Source organism: Indicator indicator, chromosome Z (genome assembly GCF_027791375.1).
Source record: "Indicator indicator isolate 239-I01 chromosome Z, UM_Iind_1.1, whole genome shotgun sequence".
Taxonomy (NCBI): domain Eukaryota; kingdom Metazoa; phylum Chordata; class Aves; order Piciformes; family Indicatoridae; genus Indicator; species Indicator indicator.
Genome location: NC_072053.1, coordinates 46693938 through 46716259, shown reverse-complemented (window position 1 = coordinate 46716259; position 22322 = coordinate 46693938). Strand labels below are relative to the sequence as shown.

General features: G+C 38.9%; 1 protein-coding gene across 1 annotated transcript in view; it reads right to left on the bottom strand.

Annotated features, from left to right (window-relative positions):
• The window catches only part of TRPM6 (transient receptor potential cation channel subfamily M member 6), an 86684-nt gene that overhangs the window by 10710 nt on the left and 53652 nt on the right, over positions 1-22322 (bottom strand). Inside the window, exons 22-33 of the mRNA XM_054397585.1 lie at positions 21365-21539; positions 19998-20112; positions 18219-18418; positions 14584-14716; positions 11694-12829; positions 10890-11002; positions 9783-9909; positions 8878-8975; positions 7624-7682; positions 6086-6111; positions 3402-3452; positions 1146-1211 (exon numbers count right to left, since the gene is read on the bottom strand). Of these exons, the coding sequence (XP_054253560.1) occupies positions 1146-1211; positions 3402-3452; positions 6086-6111; positions 7624-7682; positions 8878-8975; positions 9783-9909; positions 10890-11002; positions 11694-12829; positions 14584-14716; positions 18219-18418; positions 19998-20112; positions 21365-21539 (2299 nt within the window). The remainder of the gene's footprint in view (positions 1-1145; positions 1212-3401; positions 3453-6085; positions 6112-7623; positions 7683-8877; positions 8976-9782; positions 9910-10889; positions 11003-11693; positions 12830-14583; positions 14717-18218; positions 18419-19997; positions 20113-21364; positions 21540-22322) is intronic.

Genomic DNA, 22322 nt, shown 5'->3' with positions numbered 1-22322 from the left:
CACTTGGCTTTCCTTCTTGCAGCTCATATTTTTTGTAATATAAATTTCCAAGAAACAGGTTTTCACTGGCAAGGGTGAGGAGGTAACTAAACTGCAAAATGGCAAAGCATGGCACAAGGAAGCACCAACTAGTAGATTTCCTCCTTGCTCCCGAGCCTACCTTCAGGAGTAGGTGCTTCACAACTGTAGATGCTGTCAAATATCACAATTGTCACACATTTTAATTTAAAATAAAGTAATGGAAAAGCACTTGAATAAGATACTATAATGAGACGTGTTTTAATCTTACATTAATTCTTCGTTTTATTGTCTTTTGACAGTTCAATACCTAGAAAGGTATCTCCTGGGAGCTTCAAAGATTAGAATGTTCAATATGCTCATAGTTATATTAATTATCTGCAACAATCTGGTCCAATAAATCCTATGATGCTGCAAGTATCAGCAATTACTTGCAGTAGGACAAAGTATTCTACCCATTGAATAGAAGGAACCTAGATCTGAACTGTCTAGAGGCAGAAATTCTCTGCTCTAAGGCAACATTGCCCACTGATTTTAGTATTTATGTGTTATTCCCTCACTCTTCAGTTACGGCACAGTTGTTTTACTAGTCTTCCGTTCCAGGTACAGAAGTAATGCCCTTTCAGCCAGTACCTGGTTTTCTTCTTCATTGGATATACTATGCATATATATAAATGCATGTGCATGCGGCAGAGAGAGAAAAAAAGAGAGAGGGAGAGAAACAGAGATGATGAAGATAATGAAAGTTAAAAGGAATGTTTTTGCTGTCATCACCTACGCTGCTAATAGGTATAGAGAAGATAAAGTTAGACTCATCTCTGAGGTTGACAGTAATCACATGAATGACAACATGTACAAGCTACAGCAAAGGAAACCTCAACAAATACTGGGAAAAATTCTAGGTTCACAATGAAGTCAGTCAAACATTGCAAGAGGCTGTCCAGCAAATCTGAGGAATTTACAGGCTGACACAAATGTAATTGTACAGGCCCTCAGCAACCTGACCTGAATTGTCTATAGAAGGATTTGAATCAGGAAATTTCTCAAACACAGTCAGAAAAAGAACAATGCATAGACTATTTATAAAGGAAAAAAAAAATAAACACAGACGTGAAACTGGTACTTACCAAAGAGTTGGACTGGTGTAAACGGTATGGTCTGAGCAAGTCTCATTAAGTTATTTCTTTCAACAGCTGCAAACAACACAGATTTCACTATTACAGTGAATAAACAACAAGCTGGCTAAGTTTCAAAAGCACCTGGCAGCACTTCACTGTAGTGTACAAAGCCAAAGCGGCTTCAGTGCAGTCCTGTGTCAGGTATGATCACCACTCCAATCAGCCTGAATTTCCCTTTGCAGGCCCATTGTATCTTACAAACATCAGCTGCCATTCTTTCTCCTGTTCATTGATTCCATCCTTCCAAGAAAATAGGCTCTGTGGGACAAGCCCCTTGCACCACAGCTAGAATGACTGCTTCTGCTAACTCTTCATCCTCCCCCTTCCACCAAGAGCTGCCACTACCTCCCCCTCACACTGGCTCCAATGCAGCAACATTCACACTATGCCAATGAGATGCATTGGCCCCAGCTGCTCTCACTGCCTGTCTCATCAGACTCAGAAGCACATGGATATTTAGCAAGGCATCACAGGAAAATCCAGGATTGCCCTGCTCTGTTTCCTCATCTGGGCTCCTTGCCAAACAACACTAGGAACATTATTGTATCTCCCTAATTAGCAGCTTATTTCTCAGGCAAACACCTTCAAAACTTCAGAGTGCCAGCTAAATATTTATGGATTTATGCTCACAATGACTCAGTTATCAAGAAGGAGGAGAGAGGTGTGAAGTAAGCCACAAATTGGTGAGACCAGAATAAGAAGGAAACTTGGACGCTATAGTTCCTAGTTTTTCTATTCAGTGGCTGCAGATAAAACTAGTGTCCAAATCAAAAAGCCCTGACAACAGAAGATTCCAGATCTTAGACATTGTCTGTTCTTTTTAAGATTAATTCTCTGAGCAGAAATGAATTATTTAGCCCAAAAGGAGAGATCAGAGGGGCTCCATGACATGTTGCCTCATGAATTAGGATCCTTATTTGAGAAGATCTACATTTCGGATTCCACTTCAAGATTTGTTTACTCCAAATTCATCAGACATTTTTTAACATGCCTGAGTAGTTTTGGAGCATGGACTGAAAATTAAGGTCCACCCCTGATGCCTCCCAACAAGGAACATGCTCTAGTCACAAAATTAGCAGGGACAAGTATTTGAACAGGGGAGCTGCCAGACCTGTGCATCAGTCACAGCTGCCAGCACTCAGAGTGTCAAGAAGCAATCTGAAGTGGACTTGCACTACTTGCTGAACTTGAGTAAAAACTCAAATTATTTTGGATGTAAAGAGAGGCAGAACTGTATTTGCTGGCACTATCTGATAGCAAAACCAATGCATAATCTGTATATGGTGCAGGATTTAATACCAACCTTTTGGGCTTAGTGGGCTAAATTACATCCCAATCTTCCTGAGGAAAGAAAACCTACATTGGAAACATCTTGAGATGTTTGTCAACAAGGGAAGCACTCTCATCTGTGTTAGAAAGCCCTATCTAATCTTAAATAGTGTGCCTGACAAGAGCCAAATTAATGCTATGATGTCAGAGATGTTACTCCTGTACACTGATTACAAACCAGGGGGTGTTATTCCCAGTGAAAATCGCATTTTTTTTTTTTTTTTAACTTCAGGAGGCTTCTAATGCTTCTGATTTACCCCAGGCGTCACTTCAAAGGAGGCCAAGTCCTGTGGGCAATAGAGACATCTACTGGCAAACTCTGATCTGTTCTCCTCCAGGGAGAGAAAACGAAATCCAAGCTTTATGAGAAAAATCTGTGCATACTCAGTTGAGGGAAAGACAGGACTGCTAGCAATTAGCACTAAAATTATTTATTTCCTGCCAGATTTCCAGGATTACATAGGTATATAAACACAGATTAAGTACAGGACCAATTAATTGAAGAAATCAGTGCCTGCAAGGAGATAGGCGATGTGGGAGGTGTGAGGGGAAGTGACAGCTACAAACAAATGAATGCTTCTTCTGCTCCTCAAGGATTGGGAGCTCTATTCATTGTTTCCACTAATATTTTGAAATCTGTTATCTACATTCTGCTCTGGATTTGCCAGAAATACCCAAAATGGAGCAATTAGCAGCTAGAAAATAATCCATAACTTCCTTATCGGAGTGCTAAACACTCTGGTTAATACAAAACCTTCTTAGCAGTTAGCAGTTGTGCAACTCTTCAAAATTAAAATCACAGAAGGGGACAAGGGAACTAATGTTATACTTAATTTGTTAAAGTATTCAGCTATCATTCTGGTGCCTCCTTTTTACCTGAGTAGTGATGATGCAGATCTTGAGATGTTTTCAAGCAGGTGAAGATATCTGAAATAATGTTTAAAGGATCATTATTTTAAAGAATCATTATTTTATTAGAGCAGAGGTAAGTGCATAATGGTTTTAATTCCTTCTATCCCAGAGTTTGTCGTGAAACAGATTAATCAGAATTACTGTCTTGGCATTCTAAACAGGGGAATTACTAATAATCTTTAGCTACATTGTAATGCGCAGTATACTGGCAGATTTCAGTCATCAATGTAGTATAGCCAGATTACTTATTCAGTGAAGTGGTGGGAAACTTGGTGATATTAACCTCAAGGACAAGTAGCTTCTCTAAGCCAATTACACCTCTGAGATATTAAATGCTCTTTCCTGTCCATCATGCTTCACAACCTCCCAAAGGCACAGTTTTTCTAAGTTTATGCTCAGTCATTAAGCATTCCATTTACTATACACCAAAGTTATAATAATACTGTCCCATCAATCCACAGCATCTAATGTGCTGTTAAAATTAAAACAGACAAATAATTTCTCTAGTTACATATTTAACAGGCATAGCCAAAGGAAATTTGGTCAAAAAATCTTTATTTAACAATATGTCTTTTTAATAAAAACAAAATAAATGGGTATGTTTCCATTAATTACACACAGAATCACACAGAATCAACCAGGTTGGAAGAGACCTCCAAGATCATCAAGTCCAACCCATCACCTAACCCTAACTAATCAGCTAGACCATGGCACTATGTGCCTCACCTAGCCTTTCCTCAAACACCTCCAGGGACATTGATCCCACCACCTCCCTGGGCAGCCCATTCCAACGGGTAATCACTCTTTCTGTGAAGAACTTTTAAGATCAAACCTAAACTCCCCCCTACACAGCTTGAGACTATGTCCTCTTGTTCTGTTGCTGGTTGCCTGGGAGAAGAAACCAACCCCCACCTCTCTACAACCACTCTTCAGGTAGTTGTAGATGGCAATAAAGTCTCCCCTGAGCCTCCTCTTCTCCAGGCTAAACAACCCCAGCTCCCTCAGCTGCTCCTCATAGGGCTTATGCTCCAGACCCCTCACAAGCTGTGTTGCCCTTTGCTGGACATGTTCAAGCAACTGGCACATTGGGACAGTCTGTTCCTGCACCTTCAGGATTTCTTTCTTGAAGTAGGTGCAGCCCTCCTGGAGCCCTTTGTATTTAGGGGCTGTTTCCCAAGGTACTTTATGAGTTAGTTCCTTAAATAAGCCAAAGTCTGCCCTCTGGAAGTCCAGAGTGGAGGTTTTGTTGATGCCCCTCTTAGCTCGACTGCATATTGAAAAAAATATTATTTTATGGTCACTGGTCCCCAGGCAGCCTCTGACCACCACATCTCCCACCAGCCCTTCTCTTCTTGTAAAGAGTAGGTCAAGCAAAGCCTCACCCCTGGGAGGCTCACACAGCAGCTGTGAGAAGCAGATATCCTCTATACACTCTAAGAACCTCCTAGACTGCCTTCTCTGTGCTAAGTTCCCAGTAGATATCTGGCAGGTTAACTGCCATCTAATACCATTAGATGCTACTAATTTTGTTCTACTGGAAAACAATCCTTCAAAATGTCAGATTTGAGGAAATATGTATACTGTGCTAATTTTAATTATGAAAAATGACCTAATCATAACTGAATCTTTGCCAAAGTATTTGAATGTTACGCTTTTCTTTTTGGTCTATTTTATTTGTTTATATTCCCTTTTCTAGCAAAACAGATCTTAAATAAGAAGCATAAACAGTTGTTGGGCAAAGGGCCAGCATTTTCACTGAGTGCCTTTGGTGTTTCAATCTCCCTTTTGCCGGACTCAAGTGGTCATATGATGTAAAACAATAAACATGAAAAGAGGTGCAGGAGCCAAGCAATTATTTTCTGAGGATGGAAAAACTGGATTTTAATCAAAGCAATTATGTGCTCTAGAGATCAGCCCCACAACTCACTATGCTTGCAGCAGTGTGCTTTGGCACTGCAGCATTTAGTGCATATATGGACCCAGAAAGAACAGCACTTGAAGAGGAGGTAAGTTTAAGAGCAACTCAATTCTGTGTCACAGCTAGCCCCAAAAGGACACATGCCCAGCTGCTCAGTCTCTTACAGCTAAGTAGCTTGTTAGGAAAACTGGGAGATAGACAAAAAGGCAACACATGCAAGTGAAATTAACAGGCACTCTGCTTTTGTGGAACAAAGTGATTCCTTGATATAATTTTGATTTTCTTCATTGAGCATGTCATAATAAATTTATTCTTTCACTGATTTAATAATTTCAGGGAAACCACACCCACAAAGGAATTACACCAACCTGCAAATTCAAAAATCAAGCATACATTAAAAATTTTACATAAAAATCTATCCTCAGGAATATACTCTGCTTCTATTGGGCAGTCTAAACTCTACATTACTGGGCAGTATAAAGTAAAAATGTTTGGGTTTTTTTTTTTTATTATTTTAAGATTTTGACAGTTACCATGAAGAAAACATCTCCTCATAAAAAAAGTCTTTCACTTAAGGTGGAAAATGGTAACTAGCATATGCAAGAGCAGCTGAACATTTTCTAATAACCCACCAATTATAGTAAATTAACTTCTGGATTCTATACTTCAGAATTGTCAGTAATATTTGGCAAGATTAATTAAAATGAGTGACAAGCAATCAAAAACTTACTGTCGGTTTTCTCTGAAGTTCTCAACCTGTTTAAAAGCAAACATATGATATTTTGCTTGAAAATTTCTGTCACTATGCTAACGCAGTTACATATTAAAGAAAAAAAAAAGGTGATCTATGTGAAGACAAAACTTACAAAGGTTTGATTAGTAAACAGAACAAAATAATTCCCAGCACAACTTTGCTCATTGCAACAATCAGGAAATAATCTTCAGTTACTGAAGAATAGCCACATGTTTCTGCATGTTTCTTTCTCTGCTTTATGTTGAATTGCTCTTATGATCTGCACTGTGTTCATTGTTTACACTGTAATAACAGTATCAATTAAAACCACTTCAATCACGTACAAAATTGTTCATTTTTCAATTAATATTGAGATGTACTCAGAGATACTTTTCATCTGCATCTATCATTACTTTTTAAACTGATGGTCCTTTGGATTAGCAAGGCTGCAGAAAGACTACACCATCAGCATTAAAAAGTCTCTGTTACAGAAGACACTGGATATGATTCATCTCAAAGACCAGAGAGATCTCACGGAAAACAAGAGATTAAGTGACAGAATCAGGCCACTCGATGGCCTGTAAGTCCTTCTGGTTAACTATGCAGTTTGCCTGCTGCCTATAAATGACTGGGTAAAAAATAAATAAGCAAACAACAACAACAACAAACCCCTGAAACCTAAGCACAGGATGGGTAAAAAATATACTACCTTTTTTCCTTTTCTCATGATGAAATCACATGGGGTGTAACAGCTTTCTACTGTCTTTCATTTATTACATTACAGTGTTACCAAAGAAGACAGATATAAAATAAATAGATGAAAATAAAGAAAGGGAAAAGGAACATAGGGGCAGCACTGCATATGGAAAAAACACCCCCAATACTGCCACAATTATCAGTCAGGCTGAAAAAAAAACAACCCAACAAAATGAACAACCCCCAAAACAAACAAAAAAACCCCAACAAACCACCAAAACCAGCCACCCAACAAAAAAAGCACGATAAAATTTAAAACACTTTTGAAATCAGTATACTTTCACTAACATAACCAAACCTTAATTTCTACTGAAAACCCACTAAGAACACCAAGGTAAACATTTTGTAAATGTACAGACTCAGTACAAAAGAGATTAATCAGAGAATAAAGGAAGCTTTCAGGAGCTGATAGCATTTAAATTATTAAAAAAGGAAACATGCAATTTCCCATAGCAAAAGCAAATGAAACTTTTCATGCTCACTAGATTGGAATAATAGCTAGTTATAGATGCCTTGGTGATCTCAGTAATTGAATTAGAAAATTGGATTATTGTGTGTATTCCACCTAAAATTATATACTCTATTTAAATGTATGTCCTTTATCTCCATGAATAAGGGTTAATTTTAAAAAACTTAAATTGACTGAATTGCCTTAACTCTTCATTTCACATCAATTTCTCATCCTATGTATATTGCAGTACTGAAGTAGAAACCTGCAAAGCACAAAGTCTCTTTTCTGAAGCAACTGATGAATATCTGAATATAGTAATAATACATACAAGGAGTTCCTGTTCAGATTACTTTTCTTGGTCGTTCCAAATATGTTATCACTCAAATCCTGTGGGGGGGGGAAGTAAAAAAAAAAAAGATACTTTTACTGGTAAAATCTGAACTTCGCTGTCCTATGGACACTGCAAAACTCAGAAAGGTACAGTCTTGAAAACATTTAATGATATGCTTATTGTTAGCTTGAATCACACTGATAGGCAAGTGCATTACAGCATTGCCATATTTACACAAAATGAAACTAATTTGATCACAATACAGTTTTCTGTGCTGTCTCCATTCATTTAATAAAATACTAAGGTAGCCACCTGCATCTCAATGCACCTATCAAGACATGTTAAAGGTTTTCTAACATGGACAATACTAGACAATTCTCTTTATATTAGAAAATTTCAATTTAGGGGTAGTCTTTACAGTTGCCTAAAATAAAGCACGCTCTAAATCTCTATCACAGAAGAAAGTAACACACTGAGTATCTTTTCAGTGATATTTAGGTCACATATGCCACATGTCTTATAGTTAATGAAACCCTCAAACAGTCTTTTATCTTTCAGTTATATTAGGGAAGATTGGTCCAGATGGATCCTCCTAATATGTTAGTCAGAAACTGACTACTATTCAGAAAAATAACACTTCTATAATCCAGATTCGGGCCCCCAGCCTTCAAGAAATACAATGTAGGCCAGGACCATCAAAGTCAATGAACCTATGTTGAGATACACAGGCAGAGGATATTTATATTATGGACCTGAAAATTAATTCTAATAAATAATAAGGTATAATGTTTATAAGCCAGTGGTTAAGAAATCTAAGCTTTTCAATTATTATCAATGTTTACCTCCTGCTTTGTAAAAAATATCTCTCTCCAACACATTAAGAGCTTTACAGATAACTTTCCAAAATTTACTTGACTCTGATACCAATTCTGCCAACATGTTCAAGCCCAAGTTGTGTGCTCACTTCTTGATTAACGAAACATCAACACACGTGTAACTTCTGACCAGCTTCTTCATACTCAGAACCACTCTGTGATTCAATAATTTAATATCCTACTTCAATAATATTAACAGGGTGTTAACAGCTGTTAAATTGTTCATTTACACACACACATGCATTGTGCCAGCAGACAATAAAGTTCCTCACCTGTTAAAAAAGCCTTTAGCAACAAGTCCATTGACATCAATAAAGCCACTCTGGGCTCACCCCAGGCAAAACTATAGACTAGGACATTCAATCTGAGGTCTTACCTTTTGAGAATGCCTCAGGTAATCACAGAATGGTATTGTATGTCTACTGATGTCTTGATTTTTCATTCTCTGGTGCATGTAACTGAGACGTTCCAAACCTAGCCAAAAAAAGCAAGTGTCAGCTATTTCCATAGTGTAAATTAAGAGGTCTGCTGCTACGAACTAAGTATCTGTGCAATTCTACAAAACAAACAACCTATATACTCTATTGGCCCAGCATAATGGGCCATAAAGCAATAACAGAATTTCATAGTGTTAAAACCGTTTCCATTCTCTGTCAGAAGATCTTTGAGGAGCACAACCCTTCTCAGACCATGCTATGCTAAGTCACTGCATTCCATGGTGCTGAAAGATGAACTATGAAAAGGATTTCTGAGAATTAAAGTTGGAAAATTACTAAAAGAAGAGCAAGAATGCCATTCCCTTTTCATTCCAACACAGACAACACAGAAGTCATTTCTCCCCTTTGGAGGATGTGTTTCTGAGAAGCAAGTAATGAATAATGCATGCAGAGGATGTGCCAGCAGATACAGTATTGAAGCACTGCTGCGAGTGTAAAAGTGAGAAATCTGCGAGAGTTTATTTTTTTCACTTTGGAAGACACCTCAGGAGAGGAGACAAGGATATCACCCTCCTTGCTTCCCACTTATTCCTGAGGATTAATAGTCTACCATATGCCAAGTGAGACAGGCAGCACTCATGGAAAGCTTTAACTGACTTCCCATCTAACCTTTTGCCTCTGCAACAACACAACAACTAACCAAGTCATGATGGCTGCAACCTTAGTCTAATTCTGTGAAAATTATACCATGAGATGAAAGTGGTGGGTGAATTTGTGAATTTTTATTTACTGCTTCTTTTTTAAAAGCTGTTCTGATATTCGCCATCTGCAAAATATCACATACTTAGCTGACTGAAATTAGACACAGTGAGCCAGTTCTTGCTGTGTTTCTCTTGCTCATCCCAGACATTTATCTCTGCAGGCTCTGAGCTCACTTGGGTGTTCTGTGGACAATCATCCACTCTAATCACCTGGCAAGACATAGACAAAACAATACATGATTTACAGGATGACTAGCATCTCTGCAGTTTCTCTGACAGTCTGTAACATGGCCTTTCAGAGCTCCACTGAAATGCCAATAACAAAACTCGTTCTCAACCAAAAAACAGATTTTCCTATTTTTGTTACAAATTGTACAAGGTATGTGGGTTTTGTCTAGTAAATACTACTGATAAAAGATGTAGCACTACAGCTTTTTAAAACAAAGTTTGAAGTCCCTCAGAATCCCTTCAGAGGTATTAGGTCCTAAAGTTAAAGTCTAAGATCTGTTGCTGACCTGAGTAGAGTATCTTAGGTAAGCAAATCAGTCTCCAGCTTTCATTTCACTACACAAAGGTAACTCTTTCCAGATTAGAAATACCCCAGGAATCTCTTTATAAACACACACACACACACACATATATATACATACATATATATACATATGTACATATCTACATACAGATACAATTAGGAAAGTTGCCCCATATACATGACACAATCAATATACTGTTTTCAATGTGTTAAATGTTTGATGGATTCAGAGAGAAGACTGAGACTCTTGTATGCAGGAGACAACATTACAAGGCCTGTCTTGCTGGTTTACAGTTGCACACTGTCTGGATATAGCTCAGCAATTCTTCAGTCTATCCTAGATCATATGAACCCTCTCCAAGCTCTCTTGTCAGTGAAAATGCAAGGACCCATTACGTTCTATGTAAAATCAGTAAGACCCCTGGTATACTATCTAGCAAAGTCCAAAGACTTCAGCACATTAAAAACTGAAATCCCTCATATTCAAAGAAAAGGAAAAGTAAACCAAAGCCAGACACACACACACACACAAAGATGCCCCAGTTTGTGTGCAGTGTTTTAAATGTATACATTTTCAACTATGCCACACTGTAGAAGTGCTGTTAATGAATGGAAAAGACAGCTATGGGATATGTGGTTCTCTTGCATCTTCACATACCGGCACCTGAAGGTGTTTTTGATTCTTCTTTCCTCTCCCAGACTTTCTGTCTTGGTTTTGTTGTTTTGCTTTTGTTGCCTCAGCTAGGTGTAGCTCACTGGATCTTAAAGACTCTGTGGGAAAGAATCAAAAAGGCCACTAAGCTACAGAGCTTTTGTTTACTAAGAGAACATACAATAAGACTGAGACTCAGCAGCTCATCAAAGAAAGCTGAGAGAAATTGTAGCACCCAAAGCCAAGCTCAGTGCAAAAATGTGCATCATCACAAGACACAAAACAACAAATTAGATACATCATCTCCTACTATTCATACTTAGAACAGGAACCTGCTATATTTTAGCTGTTGTTAAGCAAACTTGGTGGTGGACAAGGTAGCTTGACACAAACTATAAAAATATGTACCTCTTCATTCTCCCTGCATCCATATGACCTATGATACTGCTGAAGTATCTCTTAGAGATTGTGTAATTCACTTTGGCTCCCTCAATTATTGCATTCATCACCAGGACAGGAGACTTCCCCAGAGTAAGCACAGTCCCTCTGTCACCCTAGTTATGTATCCTCAGGTATAGGTATCCCCCAAGATGGGGAGAATCATGGCAGCTGACACACAAGTGTGGCGCAGTTTGGATACCAAGCACACTTAAGACATTCACTACAGCAGTCAGCACGGAGAAAGTAAACAAGTAACTCTGTGCTCTCTACTACCACCCTCCAATGAAGCTCCTATGTGTAAAGCAAACATTTTTATATTTTGGGCTCACCACTAAAAGATACTGTACTGATTCAGGGTTTTATAATTACCGCCTAAGGATTTGCAGGTTTTTCCTCTTTTCTCTTTCTTAGGGGACTCTAAGGTGTTGCTCCTGCAGAAATTCCAGTCCCTCCAGAGCGGGCTGATCCAGGATGTGGTGCATTTCATCTTGTTCTGAGAGATGAAGCTGCTGTGACATGACCTGTCAGAGCTGTAGAAGGACTTTGATTCTCTTATCTGGATATGCCTGGGCTGGCTCCCTGTGCAACTGCAGTCATTTTTATAAGCAGAATGTATACACAGGGCCTTCTTTTTTGTTTCTGTGCTGAAAACTCCTTTTTCATCACCTTCAGAAAATCCCCAGTTCACGTAACCACCTTCAGTTTCTTCCCTGTCATTGTAGGAGGGTGCTGCACTCTCTTCAATATTCAGGGATGGCTGGAGACCAAGAGGTTGATCAGTCTCTTTGTCATTACTATTTTCTGATGGCAAATGAATAACAAAGTCTCTTTGTCTCCACTGGTAATTTTCTGGGGTTTTGTCAATGAGACTGACTCTCTGCAAGCTTTGCTGCACTGCAGTGCTACTTTGCAGTTCATCTCTGAATGTCTCATCTCTGTACGTGGAAGGAGTGTTCAAGAAGGAGAAATTTAAGGTGACATCTTCAGGAAAAGACCCTCTCTGATGGTCAGGGGGCACCAGCAAAAATTGTCCATATCTAGGGGTTGACTTAGTCTCAGAGGATACTCCTGAAGTAAGCGTGTCACTCTCTATTTCTGTCTTTTGAGAGCTGTCTTCTAGCACCTTGCTACTCTCAGTATTTGAAATGCGATCTTTGCACTCTGATGGCTGCTGGCTCCTTACCAAGCTCCGTAGGAGAGAGGGTGGCATGCTGTAGTAGTGGTAATTTTTGTCATACAAACACTCCAGGCTGCTCAAGGTCTTGGAATAGAGTGCATTGCTCCAGCTATGTGGCAGCTTCCTACAGGTTTGATGTTTTGTGTCATTCAGTAAGGCTTCTTTCACCTGCAAGGTGTCTACAGCTGAAAGCACTTTCAGGATGTCCACTGTTAAGGCAGACAGGTCTTGCAAATGTCCTAGCTGGCTGTCCAGGGAGAGTAAGGACTCCTTGATATAAAATACCTTCTCATGAACTTCTTTAAGCTGCAGAAACATCTCTTCTACTCTAGGTGGAAAAAGGAAATACAATTACAAAACCAAAACAAATATCTTTACTTCTGTTTGCCAGAGGATAAAGGGAGCCATCAACACATTTCAAAAAGTCAGTGTTTCAAACAGTTTTGTGGATTTTGGTTTTGTTCTTTTTGTAATGGTGACTTTCATTATCCAGACTTACAACATGTCATTTAGATTACACACTAGAGGGGGAAGATAACCTGCTTGCCACACTCTTCTTGATGTATCCCAGGATATCGCCAGCCTTCTTGCCCACAAAGCCACATTGATGGCTCATGGTCATCTTGCTGTCTACTGGGACTCCCAGGGTTTTCTTCCAAAGAGCTGCTTTCTAGCAAGTCAGCCCCTAACCTGTACTGATACAGTCATCATGTATTTCACACATCATTAAGACATGACATCATGCATGTCAACCAGTCACCGGGCATTTCTGCATTCTTGTGCAAGCATCAGAAGAGCAAGGTTCAAACAAAATCCACATATACTTTTGTGGTTTTCAGTATCAGAAACTGCTGGGAAAAAGGTCTTCCCAAGAACCTATTTGGTGTTTTGGAACAGATTCTGATGCCACCAGTTATTTTCAGGTGAAATTCAGCTGCCCAAAAAGCAAAGTATTTTTTATACTCTTCAAATCTCCTGTGAACAGTGCAGGCTTCTTGGCCTGGTATGATGTACTTCTAACCCATCCCTTATCTTCACATTTCCTGAGGATACTCTCTCTGGTGCTCTGTCATTAAGACAATGATAAACTAGCTGCAGGTAACATGCAAAAGGTGCTCCTTTCCTTTGTCACTGAGTCACTAGAGGTCTTTATACCTATCTGATAGCTGAATAAAAAAATCGAAGAGCAGTGTTCAAAAATATTTTATTCACTGAAATCAATTTCTTGTATTAATGTTATGCAATGCTTCACCAAAGTGTCTCACCTTTGCACACTGAAAAAAATTCCTTCCCAGATCTGTATTTATCCACTAAAAGAACTCTTCCTGCTGTAATCAATTCTGCAACTTTTGAACAAAGCCACTCTTTTTATTTCCTTTACAGAATTTTGCTTGTGTGTTTTGTTTCAGCAAAATTAATTTTGCTTGTGTGTTTTGTTTTAGCATGCAGAAAATAAATTTATGAACAGAAGCTATCCTACTCTAGGCAAAACAAATTTATTAGATGAGACCAGTAGTGGTGTTCAGTAAGACTTTTTATAGCACTCACTTTCTTTAATCGTTCCCATTAAACTTAATGTCAGCTTTGCCACTAATTTCAGTAGGAAGCTAAAACAGGATAATACAGAGAGTTTTGGTGTGTATTGACATTTTGCAAACCAGGACACCACATTGCAGATAATGCTACAATGGTTATATGGTTATTTCTGTAAACAGACATTATCCTCAGTCACAAGCAATACTCTCCACAGTGTTCCTACACTGCCACACCTTTAAATAGAAATAGGTGTTGTACACTGTAATCTGGGAGGTTTTTGTGGTTCTACCTGGTCTACAAAAGTGAAACTGAGCAACATCCATCCACTGCACACAAAGAGATGCAGTTATGGCAATAAGGTTTCCTAGCCAGGCCTGACATGCAGTTCAAATACATACATCACATTTTTTTAAATTAGCAAGGCTTATGCCTGTTACTGCACCTTATATTCACAGTGGCCATAATATGTTCCAAAAGCATTAGCTTATTAATGTCTTTTTATATGACAAATGTATACGAAGAGCACAAATCTGCAGCAAAACACACCTTTCTGTTGTCAAACGGATCCTCTCACTGTCACTGGAACTCAGGCTTTCATTTTTCTCATGAAAATATTTTTCCACACACTGTTCCTCAAAGTCATGAAGTTTCTTTAACTCCTCATCACTCAGGTACAACTCTGAACAGAGAAGGCAGAAGCTGGTATGAAACATGCTGGCAAATGCAACTGTTTGTAAGGATTTGTGAAAAACAAACAAAACTGTCTGAATTGTTTCCTCCTCCATCCCTAACAAGAATGAATCATACATAACTCCATTAATTTGGGTTTAGGCATAAAGATAAAGGAAGCCAAACAGATCTAAACATGGGTTTTATCTTTCCTTAGACAGGGAGTAAATACACAATGAAAAATTCCAGTGCACTCCCTCTTAAAGCCTCAAAAGTACATATCCAAATGACTGATCAAAAAGATGCATTTTCTCCCAAACCATTTCACGTATTCTGTTATACATGTGTGATTCACAAGTCTTAGACACGGATATGTATGACTTAGAAAGATTTATCTTCTAATTTGGTACAGGCATTCATTTAGGGCTAGTCACCTGTAACAGTTACAGTCCTTTCAGGTACTCAGAGTTACAAAACTTTTTTTCACCTAATTGCTTCGTGTATTCATATGTATAAAACGTTAAGTAAAATTACTGAGTGGAAACACATTCAAAAGTTTAAAACTACACTGCTTGGGCTGCTAAAATGATAATCTTCTAGCACACCTAGACTTCTGAGAGAAAAGATCAATTACAAGTTCATAGGAAGGAATGTATTTGGTGGAAAGCTGCTTCTCTGATCCAAACTTCACATCTTCCAAGCTCTATTTTTGTTTCTTTTTTTAAATATCAGAGTCCTCACTACACTTGCTAGGGCAGTATCTGTGCCAAGCAACACGGCAGTGTTTACTACAAGCATGCAATGCTCAGCTGCAACCCACAGCTCGGCAGGGAAGCCCCACCCTCAGTGTGCTGGAGTCCCCGTCTCAATGTGAATGAGAGCTGATCATCTACTATGCTCTTTTTTTCCCTAATTCATCTGTTTTCTCGCCTCCAAGATTTTCTCTGCATGTTGGTATTTTCACTGATTTTCCACAGGGTGGCACTGGTTTCTCACTGCTAAAACTAGTTAATTATATCCAGACCAAAATTTAAGTAGAAGAAATTTATCAAGCAATGCAGAGAAATATATAAAAAGGATACAAAGGTACATAAACAAGAAAAAAGTCTCATTCCCAAAGAAGTGCAGGCAAAGCATGAAACCTTTTGTACCTGCAATAAGCAGTGTTTTCCTTTTCCTTGTGTCTAATGTACTTTTAGAAGTAAGACACTCTCTATGTTATGTCAGTTGACTTACACCATGCAAGCATACAAAATAAGCAGCAGTATTTCAATGGCAAGCTGATGTATCCAGTCATGATGTTGAGGAGCTGAGCCTGGGAGTAGCAGTAAAGTGTCTCAGCATTGATTAGTTAAGCCCATTTTTAAATTCTCTAACCACCTGTGAGCATGCCAGATACCTTCACAGGTTCACATTCCATACAGAAAATCCTAAGTGAAACATAACCCAAGCAGGGTCTGTTATTAGGCAGCAAGGACGTATGCTGCATTAAAAAAAAATAAAGGACTGCACAATACTATGCACCAGTGTTCCCCAAGATTTTTTTTTAGACAATGTTGCAGCCACCAGCCTCTCATCCTCTCCATCCCATTGCTTCACCTATTATCTATTTTGTATTATTATTATCTACTATCAACTGTTTTCAGCTATTATCCAACCACCAAGCCCCACTGTTGAGTATTCATTTCTATCCCAACATCTTGTGGTATCCTCCCTACACTGGCCAGGGCTTCTTTGGGCAGAGCTGCAGGAGCTGGCAACAGTGGGACCCTGGAAAAGATGAAGGGTGAAGGAGGTGATATTAAGCATGTGCACACATGGAAGGATGCAGCAAGGAGGTGGGAAGCCCCTATGCTCTCTGTCTGCATCTCCTCTGTCCTTGGACTCCATGGGTATTTTCTCTGAGAAGTTACAAAAGGAATCACTGGTATTGTATAAATACATGGAAGGGTATACCTTCAGTGTGATGGTAGAGCCAAATGGGCCCAAAATGAACCCAAAACAAGCCCTGGCATGTCCAGGTGGGATCCCCCCTCTCCCTCTCCCTCCTGCAGGGGTCCGGGGCATGTGGGAAAAAGACAAAGAACCCAGGCTTCAGAAAGTCTGGTAAACAGGGATATGTCCTCCCTTTGTGGTAAACAGGCACCTGCACTGCCCATGCTTCACCTAGACTAGGCTTATGTCTTTACCTAGTGAAATCCCATTCTATTTGTTCCCAGTTGGCCAAATTGATCCTCAGGCAAATTATAAAAGCAAAGCCAAATTGTAAACAAGGTGCCTTGCCTAAGATCCAGGAAAATAAGCTGAGAACCTTGCGACTCAGAATCTTTGCCATGCCTCAGTTTACCCAGAAAGACGCAAGCCCCTTCACATAAACTGCACTGAACCCATAATCAGTCTCTTCATATTATAAAAACCCAGGAGCAGACAGAAGTATCTTGCCAGGCAGAAGGGAGAAAGCCCAGGTGAGCCAAGAGCCAGAGAACCGTCCCTTGCAGCGGTAAGTCACTTCCAGCCTAAGCACCTGCTCCTCAAACCCAGACTGTGCAGCAAAGCACTGAGATAATCAGGCTGCTGTTGACAGCCTGAAACCTTGGGACAGCCTGCAAACCCTGGGAAACTTCAAGAGCCACCTGCTGTTGTGCCACAGCCAGCCCAGCCATTGGGACAGTGAGACAACCCTGCCAGCAACCAGCGCCTGAGAGTGCCATGGAAGCCATTACCAGCTAATGCACAGCAGCAGCATCTCTCCACGTGGGTGGAACTCCTGTTGCTCTGTCTAACCCGGACTATATTGCAGCCCTGCAGAGAATTCTGGAGAAATGATATTGCGAGTAATTGGTAATCTCTATAAAGCCTCTTTGTAAAAGGTTCTGTCTTTCTTAACTGCTGGTTTTGGCAAGGTTCCTGTCAAGTCTCCCCTAGTGGACAAGTGACATAACCCTGCCACAGATTCTCTTTCCCACTGTTATTTTCTCAGTTTGCTTAATACTATTTAAATTTTTAATATTGCCTATAAACAGTTCATATCCACTGTAAATATACTACAGCCGTACACCCATACCTGTTAATAAGCTTTTGGCAATTTTTCATATTAATAAATAATATTTTATATTTTTATTACTATGTTTTCCATATTGATATTTCCATATTAATATTTAATAATTCATATTCATAACACAAAATAAGGCTATTAATTCCTACAGAATAAGCTGCTATAACTTCATTTCAGCTCAGACTTGTCATGTATGTTGACTGATGCAAAATATTTAGCACAACAAAAGACAAAGCAAAACATTCCCCTAGTCATTTTTCCTACAAAAAGTCTCAGGCAGGAGGGTTAAAATTTGATCTACAAATAAAAGAAGCCTCCTACCCTAGCTAGCTAGTTAGTTAGTTAGTTAGTTAGTTAGTTAATCTAGTTATTTGAGGAACTGATCTACAAAGTGATGGAAGGCTGTCAAAACATTCCATCAGCTTTTCCTTTTGGTCCTCGGCTTTCCTCTGCTTACTTAGTCCAACGTCACCTTCCTCTTGATCCAGCTCATTTCGGGGCTGGTGGCGGAAGATGCGATTTATCAGAAGTCCCACATGGCTCAGGAGGATGAAGGGTGGAGGCAGCCACGGCTTCTCATGGTAAGTCATAATGTAGCGATACCGGTTGTACTTCCAGAGCTTATTTGATATGGATTTCAAATCATAATAAACATTACTGAGAAAAGAGAAAAAGAAAGGAGGGTAAAAGAGCACTGTGAGGAATATTCCCAATACATCATAACATGCTTGTCTACAGATCTAATTTGACACTGAAGTCCCATCCCTCCAGTGAGGTAAATCAGCTTAGCAACTTCCATTTACCAAGGCAGCAGCATGTGCCTGCAGCTAGTGCACTGAGAATGAAATCTTCAAAGCTGCCTAACGGATTTGGAGATCAAATTCCCATCCACATTAATAGGAACTGGGCAAAAGGATATCCCTGAAGTGCCTTTGAAATCTCAGCCAGATTATTTAAACTTTAATATATAGCCTCACTGAGAATCTGACATCATCTTCCTCTTTGGACTTGATTAAACGTAGGAGTCAGGCTAAGGGAAGAATGTTAACCTAGCATCTTGTATACTCCCACTAAATGAAATACATGCTGGAAGTGGCAGCTGTAAGTGCAATTCTTGTGCAGGCTACTCAATAATTTCCCATATCTACTATCAAAGACACAAGTATAGGAAAGCTACTTCGTGGTTTCTGGCACAGTAATTGCAGTTGCAGTGTCATACTACACACCCAGCATATAATCACAAAAGCAAAGCACATTTTTGGTCCCACTTCTGGAACAATTATATATCACTACTGTTGAAGATTGAAATCTAGAAATAATTCAAATTACAATTTCACAGGTGTATATTAAAAAAAAAGAAAAGAAAAGGAAGCAAAAAAATATTGATGCATTGTCACAATTTCAGGAAAGAGATATCTAATTGGAAGTGGGAACAGAATGACTTTCAATCATTCAGGTTTTTTTAATACTAATCAATACATTTCTTCATTTGGATTTTTTTTCAACCTAAATTGACTTTTTCTTCCCCAGAAAAACTAGAACTCTAAGAAAAAGTAATTAAGTACTTGGATTAAACTGTTCTTTATTAACATTTTACAGAACTTGATCCACTACAAATGTTTCCCTGTTAAAACCTGCAAGGTCAGAATTACTATACAGACACTTATTAATTACTATAAAGTTCCAGTAAAAACCGTTCCTACTCTGGCAGCAGACATTAAAAAGCAGATACTTAATACAGGTAGATTTCAGTCTAGAATATACAAAATTGCAGCAAACAACAGGAATTTTCTACTTATTTCCTAAACTAAGGGTATGCTTCCACAAAGTAATTATCCTCTTTTCTTGAATACCTCCTCCACTAATCTGCCAATTTAAACCCTGGGTTACCCCTGTGATGAGTATTGCATAGGCTCTCAACCCAACAAATACAACTTTTAAGAAAAAAGGGCAAATTACTTCAGAGCCAACTTAATGTTGCTTGCTTTTGAACTGCAGCTGTCCACTTTCCCAGTCAGATTCTGTTTAAGTAGCAAAACAGTGTAGATGTCTGTTCAGCATTCCCTTCCTCCCACTCTCTTGGTCCCACCATTTTTTATTTGCCTGAACCCCATGGAAAATGAAGTAACAACCACCATCAACACGAGCCTGCTGGGGCATATTTGGTGAAAGGCTGTTGCAGAAGTGTTGGCAGAACATCTCTGCTGCTTTTGCAACAATATACCATGGTACCTACTTAAAGAAAGCAATAAGCAAGTTGACCATGATGATGTACTGCACAAAGAGGTAGACAGCTTGAAGGAATGGCGTGAGGAAGGAGCCAGGAGGACAGTCCTCATTGGTTTCACAGACTGAAAAGGAAGGACATACAAAGCACAGTTAGTATAGAAATGAACAAAGAACAACAATGGTGTGTGCTCCTCACTTGCCCCAGCAACAGAATAGTCCTCATTACTTTCACAGAGATACATTACTAAATTTCCAACTAAAAGATCTGCCTTCGTGTGGAGGAGATCCGACATGTCTTTATGATGCTATTGCCTCAGAGTGTCCAATGCAATTCAGAAGCTGCTGACACCATTTCAGAAATTTACAGAATACATTGGTTTGGAAGGGACCCTCAAAAGTCATCTTGTCCAGCTGCCCTGCAGTGACCAGGGACACCGCCAACTGGATCAGGCTGCTCAGGGCCAAACTGATCCTGAACTTAAATGTCTTCAGGGATGAGGCCCCAATGAACTGGTATTTCATACATTATTATCTCTTATGCCAGTCACTTTGACATTTTGCTGTAGGGAAAAATGATGCAGCTGAAATGTATTTGGGAGATGGCACACACCAAAGTAAACTGAAATCCAAATCTTTGATCCTTAAAGCAAGTGTCAAAGCTTCCACCCAGAACCCATGTACCACTGAGCACACCCTGGGACTTCCCCAGTGCCAGCTCCACAGCATCAGTAGTGACAGTGATGTAATTGCCATCAGGGTGGGAGGGAGGTGTGTCAAATATTGGTTTTGTATACATTTCGTTGAAGTTAAATTTTAGTTTTCTTTTCCAGCCCCTAAGTCTCTCTCCCTTTCTCTTCCCTTTTGGGAAAGTAAAGGGGTTAATAAAGAGCATTTGTGAATTGTTTCATGGTCAGACCAGTTCTAACCCTTGACATATGTAAAAAAATAATTTTTCTTTCTTATTTTTACTTTCCTGGTTTTGTTTTATTGTTTATTCACTTAAGGGAACTTTGTAGTCTTTTCTTCAAGAGATCAACAGCTTTGGAATCACCTAACTCAAAATTAATTTCATTGACAGATCCCCTAAACATGAAATGGCTTAGTGTTAGTTCCTATGAGCTTTGCAATATACTTAATTCGAAAAGCTACATTTGAAGGTTTTAAAACTTAGTATTTGTTTTTACAAAGAAACTAATATCCCTACCTTTATTCATACAGTATTATTCATGATTAAAGGAAATACACACACAGTAAACAAAATTATTTGAGGAAGAATAGACTCGATGCATAGTCAAAACTGTAGAAGGCCAAAGTGGACATATTTCTGCACATATTAAATTTAAACTATGGAGCTGTACTGTGAAAATTATGTACCATCTATTTCTCCAGCATAGACTTCACCAAACATCATCCAGTAGGGCTGAAATACAATATCTCGTGCCAGAGTCCAAGAAGGAGGTTCTTCCGGTGAAAGGATTGCCTTTCGTGACACTCCAAAACTCAACAGGACTATGGCCATCATGACTACAATATAGAACATGTTTGCTGTCTGGAAAACAAGCATGAAAGAATTAGCTGTGTTAATCGCACGTAAAGGAGACATGCATTTTAGGGAAGAGTATCAACCACTGCTTTTACAAATCAGAATATAAAACCAAGGCTAGTAATGGAATATGCTGGAGGAAATACAAGTATTTTATTTCTGTGACCTGGACTACCCATGTATTTTATAGAGGTTAAGGTTATCCTGGACCAAAAAGGCCTCAAGTCCTACTTCCCTCTCAAGTCCCTCTTAAGATCTTAAGCAAGATTTGAAAAATCCAAAGACCTAATGATGGTGCTTTTCCTCAGCGGCAGCTCTTCCAAGAACAAGGACTAACAGTGAAAATTATTTTGCCTTCTAACACTGAAAATTATTTTGCCTTCTAACACTGAATTGGACTTATTATGCAAGACAGACTATAAAAGTATTAATAAGGTAGTTCCCAAAACTTAGTGAAAATTACAGTGGGAATCTGCAGATATCCCTCAAGACCAGGCAGCAGTTCTTATATCAAAAGGAAAAAAAAAAAAGAAAAAACACAAAAACCCAACCAAAAAAAAAAAAAAAACAAAAAAAAAACAAAACACAATTTTGATCTCAGAGAAATTTTGCCTGATAAAATGAGATACAATTATTTGAATCAAAATGGAAAATAATGAGACAGTTTCCAAGAGCTAGGAGAAATATCTATAGTAGTCAACCCATTTTCAAGAGACTGGTTTTCTTCTGTGTCATTAAGCTGGATCAGAACCTCAAATGCAAACTTGCTCTAAGTAATGAAATAAAATG